Source organism: Penicillium hordei, assembly GCF_028827395.1.
Source record: "Penicillium hordei strain IBT 12815 chromosome Unknown utg000003l_segment0_segment0, whole genome shotgun sequence".
Classification (NCBI taxonomy): domain Eukaryota; kingdom Fungi; phylum Ascomycota; class Eurotiomycetes; order Eurotiales; family Aspergillaceae; genus Penicillium; species Penicillium hordei.
Genome location: NW_026623144.1, coordinates 2,895,333 through 2,916,729, shown reverse-complemented (window position 1 = coordinate 2,916,729; position 21,397 = coordinate 2,895,333). Strand labels below are relative to the sequence as shown.

The window sequence follows — 21,397 nt, the reverse complement described above, 5'->3', positions numbered from 1 at the left end:
GAAGGATATCGGAGTATCGGTGGATGAGAATTTGCAGCCGATATCTGCAGCGCAATTGATCCTGTGATCTGGCGGAGAAACGTCGCGGGCTTGGAGATGATCGCGATCCCGCAAATTCAATTACAAGGCGGTAGATCACGTGCGTATTCTGCCGGGAATCCGATGACAGCAGCGACAGCAATCTATCAACCTGTAATAGCTAATATAGTATTTCACATTTTCAAAGCGGAGAGTATGGGCTGCGCTCTTTCCGGTGTGACAGTACCTGGATTTATATCGTAACTAGCTGCTGCGCACCACCTTCCCGCCAGCAACACCCCATGCCCGCATTGTTGACACCTCACCCCTCGACCTAGCTTCGAGCGATTGAGCCGGAACCACGACACCACGAGATACCTGATACCTGATACCATACCACGACCATGGCGCAACCCAGTAACATTGATACTACGGTCACGCTGCCGCGACTCGAAGACCTCCTTCGGCACCCGGAAGATCTTGATAAGATCAGCGGCCTCAAAGCGGAATACCTGCGGAAGAAGACGGCAGTTGATTCACGGTTGCGTGAAGGTCTGCGAGACCAGCTGGAGGCTGTGCAGCGCAGTATTGGTGCTCTGACTGAGGGCCAGCGACAAGTCTCGAAAACAAAAGACGAGCTTCAGGGCATTGACAAGCTGTGCGCCGAGTCGCAGCATAGCGTGGAGGACTTTGCGCAGATTGACCAGCTTGCGCGGATCCAACGACATTTCGATGCTACGCTTATGATGAAACGGGGGCTGGAGAATTTTGGCGCGGATATCCAGGAAGTGGAAGATTTACTTAAAGAGGATGATGACGATATGGAGAATCAGCCTAATATTTTGCGAGCTCATATGCAGATCTCGCGGTTAAGAGATTTCCGTGACGAGGCTATGGATCAGATCCGCAAAGCGGAGGACCCGAGCTCCGAAGAGACTCTGATAGAATACTTTGAGGGGTTGGATTCTGTTATTGAGTGGTTCGATGATCACCTTGGCACGGCTTGCATGAACCTCATTCCATTGGTGCAGGCGGACAATAAGAGCATGGTTGTGCGACTTGCTGTTGTTGTCTTGAACGAGGAGAAAAATGATGATACAGTCCGAGCGTTGCAAGAGGCCCAGAAAGACCACAAGGACCTCGCAAGTCGTTTCAAGTCTATGAACATTGGTCCCAAGACTGTGCGGGGCTACAAGGACAAATTCATCCAAGCTATTGAGCTTTACGCCCAGGGACAATTTGAGGAGACCCTCGAAAACTTCCTTGCAGATCCAGAAAATCTGGAAAAGAAATTCCGGTGGTACTTCAATGATCTATTCACGGTCAAGCAAGGCATGCAGAGCCTTGTTCCGAAGAAATGGAAGATATTCAAAACGTATACCGATATCTATCATCAGATGATGCATGACTTCCTGCTCAGCATGATTGACGACACCGAACTTCCAGCCGATAATCTGCTCAGCATCATCCACTGGAGCGACAAATACTACAAGAAAATGAAGAAGCTTGGCTGGACATCAACAGATCTGCAACCCAACATTCTCGACGACCGCGAACCAGAACTAGTCCGAAAGTGGCAGGACGTCATCATCACCGCCGTCGAAGAATGGATGGACCGTATTTTCAACGCAGATAAAAAGTCTCTCGTGGAACGTGCTGCAGATGCCCTAGACAACAACGCAGATGGCCACTTCCGCACCAAGACACTGGCCGACATGTGGCGCATGCTCCATGAACAAGTGATGGCCTCAGGAGCATCAGCCCGCGCAGACCTAGTAGAAGGTATCATCGACGCCATGTTCCGTGCCTTGAAGACCCGACAGACTTCATGGCAGAACCTCGTGGACGAAGAATGCTCGAAGCACCAAGTTGAAGGCGCGGACCAAGAAGGCGTGCAGCTGTTGCAAGACTGGCTGATCGGCATAGCCAACGATCAGATCTCCTGCATCGACGACAACGAGGAGGACGGCCAGTTCGGCTACCTGACGCGGTTCAAGTCCGATTTCGAGTCTATGGTCACACCCAAATACATGGGCACCACTGCGACTATCGAGCTAGATGCGCTGCGCGATGGCTACGTGGATCTGAGTACGCACTGCCTGGCGCAGTTTGTGAGCCTTGTCTTCTGGGTCGATCTGGACACTGTCCTACCCGACTTCTTCACGGCCCGCTGGTACGGTGAATTCGCCATGAAGCGTATTACCTCTACCTTCGAAGACTACATGGCGGACTATTCCTCTGTGCTACACCCATCCCTGGCCGAGATTCTGGTCGAGGAACTGTCGGACGAGCTTCTAGTGCGGTACCTGTCTGCGGTGCGCAACAAGGGTGTCAAATTCCGCCGCCAGGTCGACCCCTTCACAGACAAATTCAAGGACGACGTCCTTACTGTCTTTGCATTCTTTGAGAATTACCCCGACTCTTTCGAGGGTACTATCAAGCAGAAATGGCGATTGGTTGATTGGCTTGTTCGCCTCCTTGCTACCGAAAAGGGCCCCGCACTTGTGGAAGTTTACGAAGCATTCAAGCTTGAGTACTGGGATCTGCAGCTTTCGTGGGTTGAGGCTGTGCTGCGCACCCGTGATGATTTCGAGCGCAGCATGCTCACCGCCATCAAGGCTAAGGCTGCTGAGTTGTCTGTTGAACGGGGACAGGAGACCATCATGAGTCGGTTGAGATGATTTTGTGGTACTTGATTCTTTCAAGCACACTCGTATTCCCGATTCGTCTCAGCTCCATATGCAATTAATCGCGCTCAGCCTCATTCATCTCACAGTCACGGGGACTCGGGTTGATGTACTAGCCATCTGGCTTTCATTGTCCGGTTAGAATCTCAGACAACCCTCAAGAAGAGGTCGTAGAACTTCTCTTCGTGGCTTAGCCGATACCGAGCTGCACTTTAATGCAACTCAATCCATGATGAGCAAGCCCACCCACATGTACCATCCGCAACCCAAGCAGGCTTGGGATCTAGTTTACTCATTAATACAGCTAGCAATACAGCAATGGAAGCAAATATCTAAAACAATTTAGTTTTCTCATATGTCTAAGATAAGGATTCTATTTACATGGATTATCCCCGGTTGATCATTTTCTGCTGGATGGTAGGCTGTTAGGTGGGGGCGTTGTGTTCGACAAGGGAGGCGATGACAGTCATGGATTCAGACTCCGTTCTGCAACGACCGTATACCTCTCGCCGAGCCGTTCATTCAAACCATGACTGTCGTTGACCCCGGGATATAGTTTCCTGGCGCCCATTTCGCAGATGCAGATAGTATCCAGCGGAATTTCCCTTGCCCAAATGAAAGGATGGCCCTGCGACGGTGGGGGAGTGGCTGAATGGGTTTCATGCCTGGCGGGAATAATGCTTTTTTTGGGGATTGGTGAAGATTTTGCACGGTAGTGGTGGTGGTGGTGGTGACTTGCGGTGTGCTGAGGAGAGACACTAAGTCCTGGGTGTGGGATAGTTCGGTTGTCATCAGAGTAGTAATTACGATATTGCGAGATCAGGTTGCGAGCATCGAATGTAAGGCGTTTAGGTGGACTCTTGTCTTTCACGTCCTTGTTCTGGCCCTGTCGTCCACGAACATAAATGGTATTGACAATAGTCGCGTGCAGGAGGAGTGGTCGCTGTTTTGGTTCTCGGGTTATTATGGCTATGGGTGGATCTGGGTTTCTCGACACGCCTGGGGTTGTAGAGGAAATTTGGTTTTCTGGTGGGTGTAAAGACACATCACTAGATATAGTGGCAGATCCAGAGGCTACAGGAAAGTCTTGGACAAAGCGATTGGCGGGCTTTTGTCTTCCTGCTGGTCTTCTGTCGGGCTCACTTTGGATAAAGCCAGCCTCGATGAATTTGTCACGTAGCTTTATGCAAAATGGAAGCAAGCGGCCTGTAGGATCGACAGGTGAAGCATGTAGTATAGTTGCTGATTGGCCTTGCGGTAGAGCATGTAATGACTCAAGAGAAACAGTCAAGGGCGATGATCGGTGAAGGGTTCTTTTTTGTTGTGCCTGAGCTGTGACTCGCTCCGCCTCGTTCATTAGGGCTTCTAGGTCGAGGGATTGGAAAAAAGTAAGGGCTTGATCGAGACGCTCTTTATTGGCGAGACTCATCACCCCAAGAGTCAAATGAAGTGTGCCCAGTGGACGGAAGGCTGTGCTGGGAAGACCCAGGCGGGAGGTGTTCCCTTGGCCATCGGAGGATGGTTGAGAAGCTGGCCCAGGATCAGCGATATGAGCTGATTTGAAGGCCGCAAGCGATGCGTCCAGCTGCGGCAGCGATTTAGTGTTTACTAGAGGCAGACATAGGAAATGGGTGAGTTGTGGGCGCATTTGCCGCTTTTCAAGACGTAGTTTGCAGGGTTGATGTCTTGATATGCCTGCGGCTTCCGTCATGATGAACCTGTATCTCCACGAATGTGACAGCAGCATAAAAGCAAATAAGCGCTCGCATGAGCTAGTCGCCGAAATCGTCTCCGGATAGGTAGTGCCAGGAAGAAGTCAGAAGTCGGAAGTGGGTAAGCTTAGGTTCAATATGCACGGACCAGGATCCACAACCTTGTGTCAACTACGTCCATGGGTGGGGATTTAGATATCTCTTGCCCATCGCTGGGTTACAGGCCACACACACTAACGATCTTCAATGTCTCTAGCATACTCCCCATACCGGAAACTTCTGCTATCACGTAGCCGTTCTCCATACTTAATCAAAGACAACGGCAAAAGTGAGAAAATCAAAACTACACAACCTAGAAGCGTTCCACCCCAGTGATATCCCAACGCGTCAAATAAGGGCGGCCCCGCAAGGGGCAAGAACGCAGCTGTCGTGTTTCTCATCACCATCGTTGCACTGATGGCACTGACGGCATAAATCCCAAAGGAGTCCACAATATAGGTCTGTAACGAGATGGAGGTCGCCGCGAGCCCGACGCCAACAAGTGCGGTCCCCAAGATCGGCACCACAAACTGAATTCGATATTGAACTGTCCACCCAAAGAGAAAAAGGCCGGCGGACATTAATAGACAGGCCGGTAGAAGCAGAGGAAGACGTTGCTCTGGAGCGAATACTTCTGACCGTGTTTTGGCTCGCTGGATATATCGGTCGAGGAGGAAGCTGCAAAGCAAAGCCCCGAATCCGAGTCCGAGGCATAGGCCTAGGAAGGTGAGACCGGAGGCTCCCTCGGAAAACCCGTAACGCTCTTGGAAAACAGGCGCGATAGTGGTCATAGTGATGTAGGTATATCCGTACACGATGCTAAGATAGATTGTGCTTAGAAGGAGAATCGTAGATCGAGAGAGAAGAGTGAGTGGGCGGATGCTGGTGCTAAGAAATTTGTGGCCTAGTGTTTCATCTCTTTCGTACCTAGGTCGCAGTTCCGGTCGGTCTGTTTCGCGGCGAAGTTTCTTTGCCTTGCGCTCCAGGATGATGACCTTGTATGTCTCACGGTATATTATCAGCATAAGAACACCAAGGACACTTGAGATAAGTGTGGGTAACCAGAATACCCATCTCCAGCCTGCTCTTTCACCGAGATATGAGCCGACGATGGGTCCTATGACTGGGCCTAATACACCTGCCAGTGACATGACGGACATGGCGCGACCGCGGTGCTCCTCTTCAAATAAATCTTTCACTATGCCTGGACCTATGGGTGAACATGCCGTCGCAAGACCACTGAGTAACCTAAATGCGATGAGCATCTGGATGTTGGTACTCAATGCTGTCCCAGCAAGGAAGACCACGAAGAGGAGGTTGGCGATATTGAGAACCCAGCGTCGACCGTAGAGCTCGGAAAGGGGGCCCCAAAGCAAAGGGGAAACTATTTCCCCCAGTTCCCATATCGAAACGATGAGAGTGCGGTACAAGGCATTTGTTGAGTGGAATTCTGCCAGTATCGAAAGAGAGATGGGTGCTGCGATGATAGTGCATAGTTGACTGTTTGACAGAGTGAATGGTTAGCGGGAAATAAAATAAGAATGAGGAACTAGCCGTGCCCTTACACTTCAGCGGATAGACAAGAGAGGAGGATCACAATCGACCATTTCCATCTGTTGGGCCAGTTTAGCGGGTTTGTTGGATCATGGTCGCAAAAGTCCACCACACTGCGTGTTACATTGGTTCTCGGGGTGATTTCGTTCTCTTGTGATTGGCCGAGAACACTCATCTCCATACTGAATTAATGGATTACACAAGGGCTAGGAGAAGGAGAGGTCAAAAGATGAAAGTTGAGGAGAAAGGTAGTAGACATTTACGCCTTCCCAATGTCCATATTTATGTTACCTCCGGCCTAAAACCAACCTACTTCAAGCATATTATGCATATCATCGCTATGCGACTCTGAAAAATCTACAGAATATCCTTGCTCCTTGAAGTATTTACTCATAATCGGAAAATGCTCACTACCTGGCGGACAGAAAGCATACCGATCAATACTGTGAAGAGGCGGCTCATAATCATTTCCTCGTTTGTAGCAAGCATCACGGTCCGGATGTTTCGCCCAGGCGACCAATTTATCAAAGCTCTTACACTTCAAGACCTGACCCTCACCGGCCGCATTAACCAGCTCGAGAGATGGCATGGGAGTGTCGTCTGCTTTGCACATGAGATCCTGCCGCAGGCTGTCGAGACAGTGCTCGATATGGGCAAATTTGACATTATTTTCTTCTTTCGACATCAGCTGTTTGACGGCTCTGCGGATATTTTTCTATGTCGAACGTTTATTCCTTTTGTCCGAATTTCGAAGGATACGGCTTCAGTCACCAATATGACCGTTTACTTACCAGACAATGCAGCTGATGAATGACTTTTAGGAAATAGATCTTTCGTTTCGGGTCCCACGGGAAGTCCCACGAGTCTGTAAGGCCCATATCCTGAGCCCATTCAATGGTTGGGGCAATTACCATGGCGTCAAGATTGATACTGTCCCACATCTTGTCGGAGTGCGTCATGTTGTCCCCGTTGTATTCGGTGTGAAGGGAGTATCGGGCCGGAACATCAAATGCTAGTCCCGCTAAGGATCCATTGACATTAGAGATGCAATATATTTTCCAGAGGAACATACAGCCACTTACTATAAGGGGATCGATGATTTTCAGGGTTGTTGCAAGATTTAATTTCTTTGCTTAGGCCATGTGGCCTAATTAGAAAAAAGAGCAACCATAAATTGAGCGTTAAAGATACGAATAGTGAAACGAAGAGTAGTGATGTTCCCCAGCATCTGATTCTTGATAGCCGTGGGTCTGGCCGATCAACTCCCCAGACGCGTTTAATGCCTTGTTCTAGCTCATTTTGGTTACCAATGCACCTCTGCTTATTTTCGCATGGCATAGTTGGAGTTTCTTTTGGGTTATAGAAAATATCCAAAACCTTGAAAGAGGCAGTGGTTGTGCTTTAAGCTAGTCTCCTATCTGCATAGACAGATATAAATCAATCCTGAGTTGCTGCCAGTTACGCTCTAAATATTATTGCTGCATGTGGAGTTAAGTCGTATGGTACACACCATGACCCAGGCAACATTCATTCGGATTACCGGATATTCGTTGAATCGATGGCCTGCACAACCACATTGTCCTCCCGCCTTTTGTTCCGATTGAGTTGTACTGTGATACGCGCCAATGCTTCTTTCTGGGATAAGTTAGGCTGTATGAGATCATGATTGGTTAAACAGAGATTCTGCATGTAACATTCTACCATTCGCTTGCCTTAAGGTATCCCTATCACATGTTCCCTTGTGCAATCGATGAATATTTCAGTCGTACAGCGCCAAGGATGTGCAAGATTTCCATGTTAATTATAGAAGCTGCCGTAGTCTCTTATGTTATTAGCCGCTCAGACGGTTAACCACTGTCTATTTCCTCATGTAGTTTCCGCCAAAAAGTGAAGCGCATAAATTCAGCATACAGCCCCAATATACCAAGAGCCCTTGTTTACAATTCCGAATTGCTCCAAAGTACCGTATATTGTCTGTACTTCTGTTTCCTCTAACAACTATCTCTTGCTTCATGAGCTTATGAACAGCTTTTGGCAACTAGGCCAGCCTTCGTTTGCGTGAGCATCCGCATTAGCTGACCATCTCTACGACAATGTGGTTCTCAATGACCATCGCCCTTACTCTGGCTTCTTTGGCAATGTCTAGTCCATTGAGTTACACAAACTACGAAGCAAGATCTAAAACAGTCGCTTCATTCGATCACACTAAATATGGTAAATCGACTCCACCCGGTGAGCTAGTGGTGGCCTCAATTACCAAGTGAAGACACAAACACCAAGGACTTGATCTTTCAGACATATTTATCTCTTACGTGTTCCATTTTCTCTCGTATTTTCTTTTTCTGTTACGATTTGAGAGCAGTTATACTGGAATAATTGAGTGAATGAAATTGTCCTGACTACGGGGTTGAATCACTATCCAAAAGCCTAATTGATCTCGATCCGTGCCATGATCCCGTAGAATCCAGCCCAGCTGGTTTAAACATGCCACTGGGGAAGGACTCCAAAAATTCACGAAGAAACGGCACGCAGGCCGAGATAATTGTCACTGTGTGTAGGACCTGGCTACACATCATCCAGGGCCAGAGACCCATTGATAGAGAACGCCGGTTGCTGTCAAATCCGTTGACGTGGCGTAGCTGAATACCCGACACGACGATATTTCTGCTCGACGGGAGCCCATCAGTTAGTCGGGTTTGGTCTAGTATCGAAACTAGAATGGGGGACTCACAGTGTTCTAACACTTAGGAATGCAATAGCCACTAGGCGTTTTTGTAATGGCATATGAAGCCGGTAGACAAGGATGCTCGGAACGATGAATAGCAAGCTCTCGATTGCTATATTCATGACACCAAAGTATCTCCATAATGTGGTCTTCCAGCAGGTTAGCAGAATTTAAGATAAGGGCATGGGACTATGGATGTGGTGGATATATACCAAATTAAAGCATTTCCCCGAAAGATTCCAGACTTTGGGTGGTTGGCATTGAAGGGATACCACAATTGTCATTGTTAACGTCCAGAGTACTAAAAAGCACACGGCTGCCGAGATGCTTCTTGTAATGGTCGTGAGGCTGCTCCCGGAGAGTATCGTATAGAAGACGACCATGAACGCCAGTTTAGCTAGGCCGACAGTGGCAACGTGAAATATCTCTGATACATAGATCGCCTTGAATAGATCAGATAATTGATCTCCTGAGTCATTAGATAAATCTCTACCTAGTCCGCGTGTGGCGGCAACGGAAGTAGTGGCTCCTGCGATTGTAGATGATGCCTTTAGATTGTAAGCTTACTATTCTAGTCATAATCAAATGTGTTTGGTAGTTTATAATTACCAGAGTTCCGAGAAGGAGAGTCAAGACGAGAATCTTGCGTCTGAGTAGGTTCCAGCTGGTGAGAAGGCAGGTAGCTACCGCTCCAATTGACACAATGACCAAAAACAAAGATAGAATCTTGAGTGTTGCAGTTTGGTCATCCATATTACAGAAAACTGGGTGGGATCCCGCATAGCGGCTTCATCTGGTGACGGCCGATGATTATCTCACGGCCCACTTAATGTAGGGCATTCAGCGAGATATAATAGGAAATACCTTTAGCCATGCATCTTTTCAAAAGTAGCTTCCACCTCCCCGACGAGAACCCTTGTCCATATTAGCTTACCGTGTATATCGTCTCGAATTTTAATATGAAAGGTCTAGATGGTAGTACACGTGTCACTAATGTCATAACATGTGGTTATTTAGCTTCTAAAAAAAGGACGGACTACATGCTAAATCCTTGTAGTTCTTGCATCCAGGCCCGCTATCGGGACAATACCATATCTCCAATAAAACAAAGACATTGCAGAAAAGGGAAGCATTTCCGGTGCATCCAGATCCGTCGATACCGTCAGCAGATGGCAGTCTGTGCTACAGATTACGGCCTCCAGAATTTTGCCTCTTAAGGTTGATTGGCGCTCCAGCGTTGCCCAGTGTCACAAGGGTCCCTCTGTCATCTCCTCATTTGCACCAGCCCAAGCGGCTTCTCTTTAATAAAGCCCTCAGCTTGTCCCACCTCGAAGGCCTAAATTGGCGTAATTTGCCTACGATACAGCATCACCAAGCTGTCCTTAGCCCCCGTCTCTGTTTTATGCTCCCTTATAAGCCGCCGCTTGCTATAACATACATCCTTGAGTAACCGTTCCTTAACTATTCATTGTGTATTATATCCCTCATCCAATGTCCCATAGCAAGTTCGACAACATGAATAGACGCGTGCCAAGCGATAATGAGACTGAGATACCGCTAAGAATTGCCAAGGGTCATTCATCCCCCAACAGAGAAGACACAATTACATGCAGTCGAGACGCATATGAGCTAGCGAGGGTTGGAAAAAAGGAGGTCTTAAAGGTGCAAAATATTCAAACTACATATTCCTCATTTTCGATCACCGATTTAACTGACATAGTTTCCTAGCGGAGGTTTGGGTTGGCAAGTACCGTGGGGTTTGCCTGTAGTCTGATGCTGACATGGGAAGCTGTCATTATGTCTGTTCTCCCTGTCGATGTCTTGGGCAAGCTAACCTAGATTTAGTAACATTGGCATTGGCTTACCAAAGTAAGTTTTACTCGCCGGATATACTAAGGTAGTGCTTGTTATTTACCCACACCTCAGCGGAGGACCAGCTGGCTTGATATATAGTTATATCGCAGTGTGGATTGGCTTCACCAGCATATTTATTGCACTGGGAGAGTTGGCAAGCATGATACCTTCAGTATGGCCACATCCCCGGGTACTATTGATGGCAAATCTCTAATCCCTAGGTTTCCAAGGCCGGTGGCCAATATCATTGGGCGAGTATACTTGCCCCAAAATCCTCGACCCGATTTTTCAGCCATATTACTGGTATGTAAAGAGATAAGTTCCATATTAGATATATCCGATTATGGACTAATACATAATCAAAGGCTCAATTTGTATCATTGCCTGGACTGCCGTTCCGACTGGAGCTGTCTACGCAGCTGGAAGCATCTTCCAGAACTGTTTCGCAATGACTCATCCAAGCTACGAGCCCAAAGGGTGGCATGTGACGTTGATAATGTGGGCACTTCTGCTAATCTGCACAGTGCTGAATACATGGCTAGGGATGATACTACCAGTGTTGGAAGTCTTCATTGGCATTGCCCATGTGCTTGGCTTTTTTGCAGTTCTTATACCGATTATCTACCTCGGGCCACGCGCCGACGCAAGATCTGTATTTATTCAAACGTATAATCTGGGCGGTTGGCGGGATGTCACCCTAGCGACATTAGTTGGCCTGAAAGGAACGGTTGCTGTGTTTTTAGGTGAGTCTTGGGAGTACTCAATGTTTGATATTAACTAAACCGTTTTTCAAGGCACGGATGGCGTTGTCCATGTTAGTGATCAACTCAAAATCTCTCCTGTTTTCAGAACTGACGCGATACACAGATGGCCGAAGAGGTAGCGAATAGTAGTGTCGTGGTCCCGCACTCCATGTTGTTCGCCATCGCCATTAATGGAGTTCTTGGATTTGCAATGCTGATTGCTTTCCTCTTCACCGCTGGAGACTTCCAGACGATCTTGAAGTCCCAGGCGACATTCCCGGTCATGCACATCTTGGAGAATTCCACCAAGAGCAAAGGAGCCTCAATCGTTCTGTCGAGCATGATGGCCATCATGCAGGCTTGCGCGGGACTAGGTGGAATCTCATCCGGTAGTCGCATGCTATGGGCGTTTTCGCGAGAACGGGCTCTTCCAGGCTGGCGATGGATACATAAGGTACGTGGCGCTCGGGCATACATATATTCACATATCTAATTGACAAGGCAAGTAGCTTGATCGTCGGACAACAGTACCCTTTCACAGTATTTGTATTATAGTTATCGCTGCAGGCTTAATTGGCCTCATCAATATCGGGTCGTCGATCGTGTTGAACATTGTCTTGTCACTGCTGATGGAAGCTTTCTTTTTCTCATATATCATTCCCCTCTCACTGCTCCTGTATCGAAGAGTTAGAGGGGATATTTTTGAGCCAGGACAAGGCTCCAATCAGGGTCTCACCTGGGGTCCTTTCCGGGTGAAAGGGGTTTGGGGGACGTTGAATAACATCTTTTCATTGGCCTTCGCATGTATTGTGGTGATATTTGGGTTCTGGCCTGCAGAAAACCATCCCACCCCCGCCAAGATGAATTATAGCGTCGCCATCTTTGGGGGGGCAATCATATTTGAAATGGTGTATTATTTTGGATGGGCACGGAAATATTATTTGGGGCCTGTGATGGAAGTTCAGTCTGTGGAACGATGAGATGGTCATCCTATATATACTTTATGGATAAGATTCCTCTTTCCCCTCCTTCTTCCCCTGTAAAATCTCCAACCATGGCAGCCACAGATTTCGAAGTTCGAGAAATCACTACGAAAGACGAATTTGCCCGCTTGAATGATGTTCTCTGGACTTCCAACTTCCATCCATACGAGTTGAGCCTCCCATTTGATAATATTTGCAATAAGCCTCCCGATTAACCTCGCCCTTCCTCTAGACCCGCATTTATCATCTTCCACGCCGTCAACGGCCATACGGCAGAAGACCGTGCCAAAGACAAAGCCACAGATACAGACCTTCAATGGACCAAGCACGAGCAGACCCCGGGTTCTCACTACATCTACGCCATCGAAAAATCAACCGGCCGAGTCGTAGGCGGCTGTGAATGGATATTCTACCACTCGAATCCTTTCCCTAATGGCCCTGGCCCCGTACCTTGCACCTGGTACCCCGCCGGATCCGACCGCGCTGAGTACGCCTCCCACGTCGCGACTCAATTCCTGCGTCCACGACAGTACTGGTTCCAGCGGCCTCATGCAGGTGTGTTATATGTTGACGAAGACGGGGGATAAAATGAGAGCTAACGGTACTCATTAGGTGTGAATCGAATGGGTGTCCATCCGGAATTTCGTCGTCGTGGAGTCGGGCGGCTTTTGATGCAGTGGGGTCATTACAGAGTTGATCTTTTAGCGTATGAGACTTTTATTGAATCGGGGCCTCTAGGGAGGTGGTTATTTGAGGGGTGTGGGTATGTGAATGTGATGGGGTTGCATATTGATTGCGAGCGGAAGAACCCCAGTGAGGAGTGGGAGAGACTGGTGCATGAGTGTCGACCACCAGGGGTTCTGCTGCTTTGGAGACCTCCGGCGGGTGTATTGGATGAGAGCGTGCCTGAGGGGCCTTGGGCAGTTACGGATGACACGTGGAAATGGCCTGCGTTTTTAAATTCTTAAGATGTCTTTTACCTTGAGGATACAGTCCCAGGCACAGAACAGTGTGCATATTTTATTCGCATATCTTGGCAATATCAGCTATCACCTAGTGTCCTCGGAATCCACAATATTATGTTAATTAAATCGTTGACGTATTTTTAGTATGCATAAAGGAAGAGAGTATGCATAAGGGAAGAGGAAAAGAGAGAAAGGTAGAACGAGCGGTATAACCCTAAGCTGATATAAATCCATGGGTGATACGCCAGTTGATGACGCCTATCAACGTAAAAGATATCGACTTGAGAAGTCAATTCCATTCCCCCCATCTCACTTCTTAACCATTTCGTTATATTCCAATATGAACAGTCACCATACAATTCCACTCACAAAGATTAAATCCATCTTCCAACGGCATCGACGGACAACTCAACAGAAGACCCAACATAAACCTCTACCAGTCGACAATTTTCAAAAGATTCCACCAGAAATAGTAGAAATACTCTTCACATTCCTCTGGGTCACAGACCAGGTTTGCCTCGCGCTCACTTGCAAATATCTCTTCGTTTGCTACCAGTCATTTCTCCGGGTGCGGAAAACGGGGGTCACTGAGCTCCTACGACGTGAACCAGTTTCGGAATTGCGTTTAGTTCGTCAACTACAGAATGAGCGTTGGCAATACTGCTGGTGGTGTTACAAACTCCACCCATTTTCGAGATGGAGAGCTTTTCTACACATGTGGGGATACAGAAGAAAGTGCTGTCCCGTTTGTGACTTGGTCGGTTGGACGATACCTGATATTTGATGGAAATTCAAAGCTGCTGGTGTCTATGGGCGCTTGGCGTTGATCTTATCATGTTGTCTGAGCAGGGGAGAATGGAAATCAGAGATGTGAATAGTGAATCAATTGCTCCGATACCCGCGTCAACATCTAGAGGGTGGAATTATGCCTACAGTCGAGAGCATGTTTCGTATACCCCAAGGGATTCTATATTGCTTCCTGTTGTTTCTTGATTTTGCAAGTGAGAAATCCGTAAACTACAAAATAGAACACGACCAATTGCTATTTCTCTCTTGATCCTTGCCCAACTAATGACTATCTCGAAAAGCAGTCATTAGTAGTGGTTCTACTTGAATTTTGTGATATAGGCTCGTTCTTGGAAGGTCAAATCGTTGTATGATGTTCAATTTCCATTATTTTACATTGATTCCTGACTGGCCCAGTTCAGTTTCCGTGGCTTGAATGTCGCCACCACACCCTCCATCATATCCCCAGGTCATCATCATGTTCGACGATTCGCTCGATGAATGAGAGGAGCTCGCTTGTTGCCTTGTCACCCTGTGAAGTATTGTTACTGCCCAAATGAATAGCCACCTGAATTTCTGATAAGAGTGATGTCGCCTATGGGTAAAGGCAAGGCACGAGAATATTGACCGAAGTGTTGTGTTGGAGACCCTGCTGTCTTCGCCTTTTCCCGCTGGTGGTGATGTCGGTGTCGTTGTCTTCCTTTTCATTCTCCCATCCTTTGCTTTTCTTGTTGTGTTTGAGATGAAATTCTGTGATGAACGTGGTTATCCAGTTATTTTGCAGAGCATGAATCCCTATTTTAACTTTGTGTTTCAAGGCAGGTTTATCCCATAACAAACATAGTGCCAGATGTCCAAGTCACGACGACCTGATGATGAATTCCGTATGTTGCCGCCATCAAACTCTTGATTGGCGACTATAGTCATGCCCCCCCCCCCAGTAGACATTCTCAAATTTCAGGGAAATTGAAGGAATCGTCACCGTTTGTCCCCGGCTGCATCCAGCTAATCACAACGCTGACTTTCGTGTCGCAAATCCCATTAGCCAAGCCATGCATTGAGGTCTTTACTGGAGCCGAGAACATATTGCCAGGGAACGGATCTGCGCAGTCCCCTACTGACCACCTAGCCCATCCTAAGGACAATATTGCAAGCGACCGAGATAAGCCGCACCCATCTGGCCAACCTCGGGAACCCACTTTATCGCGCTTGCAGATTATCCTTAGGATGGGTAAGCCCAGCGAAATGGAACCAGTCTCCGAAGCTTGACCACAGTCTCCGTCCTGTGGCTCAAGTAGAGACAACATAGAATAATCACCACCAGATCGCTGTAACCTAGCAGCGAACCGAGATGTACAAGGCCGGAAAGACCCAACTTCATTTTCTTATCGAGGCCAGAGCAACGAGGCGGTTTCAAGTATTGTCGGAAGAGAGTCAATCATACGCAGGAAAAGTGCATCTAGACGTAGTTAGCCAATTATACGACTTCGAGGGTACAGAATATAATCCCATTTGATCAAGATCAATCAGATGCCGTTGAGTAATATACAGGGCCGAGTAGCAAGCATGGGCCGAATAACAAGCAAATCTGAGTTGATAGGCTATTTCGTCTGTTTTGCGGTTGGTATGGACCTGGAAACCCAACAAGCGTCAGCAAAAGCTGGTAAGGCCCGTCATAGCAGAACTCTATCTAACTATCTAAGGAGGTTGGTCTGTGGGGGTTGTCTGTTTGGGTTGTATTGAACCTCCTTTCTATGTGTTGTCCGCTCGGGGACCTTACCTGAAGATGTAAGATTGTGTGCCGTTATTTTGTGTTGTATGTTGGAGAGATTAGTGTAGCGCACTGAATTCCAAGAAAGCTGGAATGGACGGCGTGGATATGTGAGAATACCTGGTAAAACCAAACAAGCGTCAGCAAAGCTGGTGAGATCCCGTCGCAGAACCCTATCTAACTATTTGCGGAGGTTGGAGTTGGTGCATTCAACCTTCTTTGTAATAATGCAAATTGGAGCAAATATCTTGTGCGTGTCTGTTGGATGACGACATACGCAGCAAAAGGCAAGCTGGTGTGGACCATACTCATTTTGGGAGGTTTCACCGAGTCTTCGGGTCCAGTAGATATGTCTGAAAAGACAAGCCAGGGCTGAACAACAACTTGAAGTAGGCTGGTATGTTCTTCCGAGCTGGGTGGTGATATAGAACTGCCTGGTAAAAACCAACAAGCGTCAGCAAATGCTGGTGAGACCTATCATCGCAGAACTCTATCTAACTATCTAAGGAGGTTGGGCTGTGGGGATTGTCCGGTTTGAGTTGTATTCAACCTCCTTCCCATGTGTTGTCCGCTCAAGAATCTCACCTGAATATGTAGTGTTGTATTTCCGTATTATACCGCGCTGGAAAACGACTTGGGGGTAGACTCAAGTTGGTAGGTCTCGCCGAGCCAGCTGTTGATATGGAGGTGCCTGGTAAAAACCAACAAGCGTCAGCAAATGCTGGTGAGATCCCGTCGCAGAACTCTATCTAACTATCTGTGGAGGTTGGTTGGTGTTGGTGTATTCAACCTCCTTTCAATTTTTTCCGCTGTGAGACCTCACCTGAATGTGCTGTATGCAGATGGAAGACTTGGCATTTGCTTCCGACTCTGGTGTCGATGTTGACATTGATGATAACGGTGGTGGTGTCATGATATATGTGGCCTGTTTGGCCCGTAGTGCAAGCTGTGCTCATCTTTCATCACGCAAGGCCCTGTTCGATGCGACAAAGGAGGCAAAAGTGCAACTGTCACTAAAAGCAGAGGAAGAAAAAGTTTCCCTGCGTCAGCCAATGGACTGGTGAGGTCTTCCACTCATTGCGAGCCAAAAGAACCGTGGGGTTGATAACGCTTGAGTTCTCACCTGGTATAGATACCGAACGCCATTGGACAAGATGAAAGTGCTCATGGTAGCAGCGTAGAAGAGAAGGCGAAGATCGAATCCCTAAAAGCAGAGGAAGAAAAAGTTTCCCTGCGTCAGTCAATGGACTGGTGAGGTCTTCCACTCATTGCGAGCCAAAAGAACCGTGGGGTTGATAACGCTGGAGTTCTCACCTGGAGCATAAAGGGTCTCACCGTGGGGTCATTTATCCCATGAGCAGAAAGAACACATCAAGCAGAGTCGACATCCATCACAAGCATGGACAGGTGTTTTGGTCTCTGCAATTCATTAGGTGAGTAACAGGACAAATGGTTCCAACATTGTTTATTGATGTGGGACATGGGGGAATGATATGCATAGATACATAACGAGGTATCGGTAGGCAGGTGTGATGCCATGATGTCATGGAGTTATGGGACTATAACGATACCACGAGGTGATGAGACAAACACATGGGGTTTCAGGGATGGGGTAAGAAGGGGAAGGAAGGAAGAGACAACAAAACAAGACACGAAACACATAGACGTGACGAGACATAAAAGTGGAAGGAACAAGTGGAAGGAACAAGTGGAAGGAACAAACCTTGGAATGATGGAAGGTACTCACCAGTCGACATGGTCCAGATGAGGTGACCAGACAGGGGTTACCAAGAGGACCATGATGCAAACGCGTCGTAGAGACACAGGAAAACAGAGTCGGGTGGTGAGAGGATGGCCATGAAGCCATGAATGATGAACAAAAGTCCAAACACTCCATGGTGGATGGAAGGTGGATGGAAAGTGGATGAAAGTATAGAGTGGAGATGCATGTAGAAGGAAAGAAAAAGGTGGGAGAGAAGAGAGGGGAGGAGGGTATTTATATGTTGAAGCAGGGGAGTGAAGTTGGGGGGTCCTTCCGTTTTAGGGAAAGTAGGTTGTCTGGAAAAGGGAAAGTACCACCCTCTCTAAGTTAACGTGTACCGTGTCTCGAGACCCTAGATATACAGATGACCTGTCTAGGGAGATAGAAGTGCCAAAGGCCAATCTAGAGAGTCCACTAGCTCCCATTGGCAGATATAGAAATCTACCTAGGTGTAGTGGTATCCTGCAGAGTCTTGTGAAGATATACAGCCATCCATAACCATCTCTATAGGCGAGACACAACATCTTCTGCAGAGGGAGACTAAGCCTAAACTTGAGATCACATGGACATGTTAACCAGGTATGCTTCAGTCCAGAACTAGTCTCATATGTCCGACGCCGAAGGTATCGACGGAATACATTGAGTCAGACAAGTAGTACTTAGTAAATGGTGACGCAGGTGTCCACGAGACTATTCGATACAGATACTAGAAAAGACATTGGAGTATTTTGTTTCGCATAGTGTGTCTACCCAACGTCATCTCTATCGAGTGAGATGGGTATTCAGGTCATCGAAGTCCTACGTCGTCGAAGGTAAAGGCCAGCCAAGCAGCCGGCTACTTGGGGGTAAATACGTAGAGTATGTGTAGTCTTCATGCGTGCTAAGAATGATATCCAGCAAAGATTAAAAACGGTTAATACAACAGCTTGTAAACGTTGGAGGTGACTGAATGGTCTTTGCGGACCCGTGGGTTTGATAGACAATTAGAGAACGCATAGCATAGCAGGGCATTAAATATCTCCAATGTCGATTCCATAGTAGAACGTACATGTAGAGGACAACGGAGAGCGCAAGATCTGGGGTTCCTGGCAATGGCACTTATGAGCTCTCCTTTTTGCGACCCTCAACAACACGCAGAACATCCGTGACGCTATCTTTGTCACCCTTCTTCTTCTTGGGCCCACGCTTTCTCTTTTTCCCGCCTCGCTCGTCATCGTCAAAGTCGAGCAGGGGACCATCGCCGTCCTCTGCGTCTTCGTTGCGGCTTCCTCCGAATCCCATATCCATATCTGCAGCATCCATGGCGTCTCGGCGACGTGCCTCTTCAATGAAGCGCTTGTGGCGAAGGACTGCTGCATCAGAAGGCTGGTCTGTTTCGCCCTCTGCCGAGGGGGAGTTTTGTCGGAGGGCTGCAGCTCGTTTGAGGGCTGCAAGAATGGTTGGATCTTTGGTGAGGGGGTTGGATCGGTCGATAGTCTCCTCCTCTGCTGTAGTGGAGGTCCCAGTTGCAAAGTAGTTCTTGGGTTTTGCAGGTGCTATTCCAGAGACGGCAGACGGCTTCTCCTCTTTACTGGCAAAAGCCTTTTCAGGTTTGCGAGTAGCCGAATCTGCCACTTCGCTATCTTCATCAGACGATGACTCGTCTTCAAGTCCAGCGAGAGGATTGTAATCATCACCGACACCGGCAAAGATGTCGTCGTCCTCGTCCTCGGGTGCCTCTTGTGCAGCAGCACGGGCAGCAATATCAGCTGGAACGTCCATACCGAGGGGTTTGAGACTTTTATCGGGCATCATAAGGTCTCCTGCGGGAGGCACAGGCGATTCAATCGGTTTATCAAGCCACCTAGTCTTCCTCTTCGTATTTCCTTGCGCGTCCGTGATCAAGAGCACTTCGCGTCGACGGCCGGTCTCATCACGCTCCACAAACCGCTTCTTCTCAGGCTTTCCATCACCCAGCTTCTTGAATTTTGAGCCGAGGATTGACTCCGGCGGTGGAGCAGGCGCAGCAGCAGCAGCACGGCTTGCCCTCAATTCCCGCAGAATTTCATCGCGAGTCTTCGGCCTAGCAGGTGGCGGTGCCATGATCCCCTTCTTCTTTTCTTTCTGTTGCTTGGGTGCAGCAGTGAGCTCCTCGAGTCCCTTCTCTTCCATCATACGCTCGAATTCCTCGTCCACGTCTTCTTTTTCGGGGGGTGGCGCAGGTTTTTCGGCCGCTTGCGACACGTCCTCACCAGCTCTGACCCTTCTTAATAAATCCATATCCAGTCCTTTGATCATGTGTGTGCTTGCGAGATCACCTCCGACTCCGAGGTCTCGGCGGAGTTTGTCGAATGTGGCCTGGTCGATTTGTCCCAACTTAACCATATCCTCTAGTGCCTTGATCCGCGCCTCCAGGCCCGCACTTCTCTCACTCTCGTCCTCTGCACTGCGCAATTTCGCACGATCTTGATAGCCGGTCGGTAGCGAGGTACCCTTCGGCGCGGCGGAGGACTTGAATCGCTTGGAAGGTCGGTCGCCCTCGCGGCGTTGCTCGAAGAGCTGTCGAGCAAAGTCCACACCTGTGACTGAACGTCTATAGTAATACCACAGATGTTAGTTTCCTGTGGAATAGTAGCAATCTGCAAATCAAGCGACGTACGGGGTCATGGGAATACTGGATCGCATTCGCGACCCCAATGATCCGCCCGGGGTTGCGCCGCCACGCGATGCATCGCGACCAGGAGCTGGAGCCTGGTCCTTTGATTTTGACGAGGACTGGTCGGCTAGTAGCCGGCGAAACTGCTCGTTATTCATGATTCGCGAGCTCAAGTTGCTTGGGATTGAAGTTAAGAAAGGCTCATGTCAAGAGATGGAGATCCGGCTTGGCACTGATAAGGTAAGACTATATTCACGGGTCCACGGGTGCCCTAAGACAGGCGTTTTATTATGGAGGCAATTTGACCAAGTCAACTCTCAATTTTCTATTTGTGCTTTGTATTTCTCTGATAAATAACACTACATAGTATATATGAATGGATTGGCGAGCACTTGGCCTAGCGGTTGTCGTTGGCGACATCTGGCGCACTGCCAGTTTGGATCCCCGTCCATCCTCAGCTTGAGTGCCGTTTGACCTCAAGTTGTCGAATCGCCTACGGGTGATGACTTTGTTATATCTTTCTTATTATTTTTCAATGATAACCATACATGCGACAATCAAGTTCAGGCCGCAACTCGCGAATTCTATTGCGCCCCCAATGGCCATACGTCTCGATAGTGGATTCGCACCGAACTTTCATGAAGACCAGAAGGATTGTCTCAATCCAAATGGCCATAGTTCATTCGAAGAAACTCGCTGAGCAACATGCTGCTGCTGGATGCTGCCAGTCGAGGTCCCCTTGGGGCGGTATTAGTAAATACTCTTCCGATTCCTGCCTATGTGAGTCCTGCTTTGGATACCTAACACATAATATATTGAAAGTGCGCCACTTTGGCAATGAACGTTCAGGATATATTAAGCAAGTTGGTATCAATAAATATTAATAGTTTTGCTTTATTATAGAATCAAGGCACGAGAGTAGAAGAGAAATCGCGTCTTGATTACTAGTTAAAAAAATATAAAGGGAGAATATATGTAGCAAAAGATAGTCCTGTCAAGCGTCCGGGAAACCTAATAGTACATTCACAAGTCCAACCCAAAATTGAGGTGAACATAGGTTGGTATTTTTGAATCATAACTACCGCGTGAACCTATTGACGAAAAGCATGTCCGATGTACAGTGAAAAAGAGACGAAAACATGGTAAAAATGCACAGTAAGGAA

The 21,397-nt window shown here is 48.0% G+C and overlaps 9 protein-coding genes across 9 annotated transcripts; 6 read left to right on the top strand and 3 right to left on the bottom strand.

Moving 5' to 3' along the window:
• Positions 1-422: 422 nt before the first annotated feature.
• On the top strand, positions 423-2,699 carry N7537_006329 (SNARE-binding exocyst subunit SEC6; the record flags this gene model as incomplete). The annotated part of the gene is made up of 1 exon (XM_056897386.1): positions 423-2,699. One exon carries the CDS (start codon positions 423-425, stop codon positions 2,697-2,699), a length of 2,277 nt encoding a protein of 758 aa, XP_056753171.1.
• Positions 2,700-3,171: 472 nt separating this feature from the next.
• N7537_006328 (uncharacterized protein) lies at positions 3,172-4,416 on the bottom strand (the record flags this gene model as incomplete). Its single annotated transcript, XM_056897385.1, has 1 exon — positions 3,172-4,416. One exon carries the CDS (start codon positions 4,414-4,416, stop codon positions 3,172-3,174), a length of 1,245 nt encoding a protein of 414 aa, XP_056753170.1.
• A 234-nt stretch (positions 4,417-4,650) lies between these two features.
• On the bottom strand, positions 4,651-6,969 carry N7537_006327 (fluconazole resistance protein 1; the record flags this gene model as incomplete). The annotated part of the gene is made up of 3 exons (XM_056897384.1): positions 4,651-5,956; positions 6,445-6,725; positions 6,802-6,969. 3 exons carry the CDS (start codon positions 6,967-6,969, stop codon positions 4,651-4,653), a joined length of 1,755 nt encoding a protein of 584 aa, XP_056753169.1.
• Positions 6,970-10,810: 3,841 nt separating this feature from the next.
• N7537_006326 (amino acid transporter) lies at positions 10,811-12,312 on the top strand (the record flags this gene model as incomplete). Its single annotated transcript, XM_056897383.1, has 5 exons — positions 10,811-10,892; positions 10,955-11,332; positions 11,384-11,403; positions 11,457-11,786; positions 11,842-12,312. Coding segments are annotated over 5 exons (1,281 nt in total), but the record flags the coding sequence as incomplete, so codon positions are not given.
• Positions 12,313-12,386: 74 nt separating this feature from the next.
• On the top strand, positions 12,387-12,902 carry N7537_006325 (uncharacterized protein; the record flags this gene model as incomplete). Its single annotated transcript, XM_056897382.1, has 2 exons — positions 12,387-12,484; positions 12,548-12,902. The coding sequence occupies 2 exons, from the start codon at positions 12,387-12,389 to the stop codon at positions 12,900-12,902; spliced, it is 453 nt and encodes a 150-aa protein (XP_056753167.1).
• A 2,014-nt stretch (positions 12,903-14,916) lies between these two features.
• N7537_006324 (uncharacterized protein) lies at positions 14,917-15,335 on the top strand (the record flags this gene model as incomplete). Its single annotated transcript, XM_056897381.1, has 2 exons — positions 14,917-14,950; positions 15,028-15,335. 2 exons carry the CDS (start codon positions 14,917-14,919, stop codon positions 15,333-15,335), a joined length of 342 nt encoding a protein of 113 aa, XP_056753166.1.
• A 297-nt stretch (positions 15,336-15,632) lies between these two features.
• N7537_006323 (uncharacterized protein) lies at positions 15,633-16,018 on the top strand (the record flags this gene model as incomplete). The annotated part of the gene is made up of 4 exons (XM_056897380.1): positions 15,633-15,729; positions 15,770-15,854; positions 15,906-15,947; positions 15,976-16,018. 4 exons carry the CDS (start codon positions 15,633-15,635, stop codon positions 16,016-16,018), a joined length of 267 nt encoding a protein of 88 aa, XP_056753165.1.
• A 646-nt stretch (positions 16,019-16,664) lies between these two features.
• On the top strand, positions 16,665-16,901 carry N7537_006322 (uncharacterized protein; the record flags this gene model as incomplete). Its single annotated transcript, XM_056897379.1, has 1 exon — positions 16,665-16,901. One exon carries the CDS (start codon positions 16,665-16,667, stop codon positions 16,899-16,901), a length of 237 nt encoding a protein of 78 aa, XP_056753164.1.
• A 1,796-nt stretch (positions 16,902-18,697) lies between these two features.
• Positions 18,698-20,392, bottom strand: N7537_006321 (uncharacterized protein; the record flags this gene model as incomplete). The annotated part of the gene is made up of 2 exons (XM_056897378.1): positions 18,698-20,171; positions 20,238-20,392. The coding sequence occupies 2 exons, from the start codon at positions 20,390-20,392 to the stop codon at positions 18,698-18,700; spliced, it is 1,629 nt and encodes a 542-aa protein (XP_056753163.1).
• Positions 20,393-21,397: the final 1,005 nt, after the last annotated feature.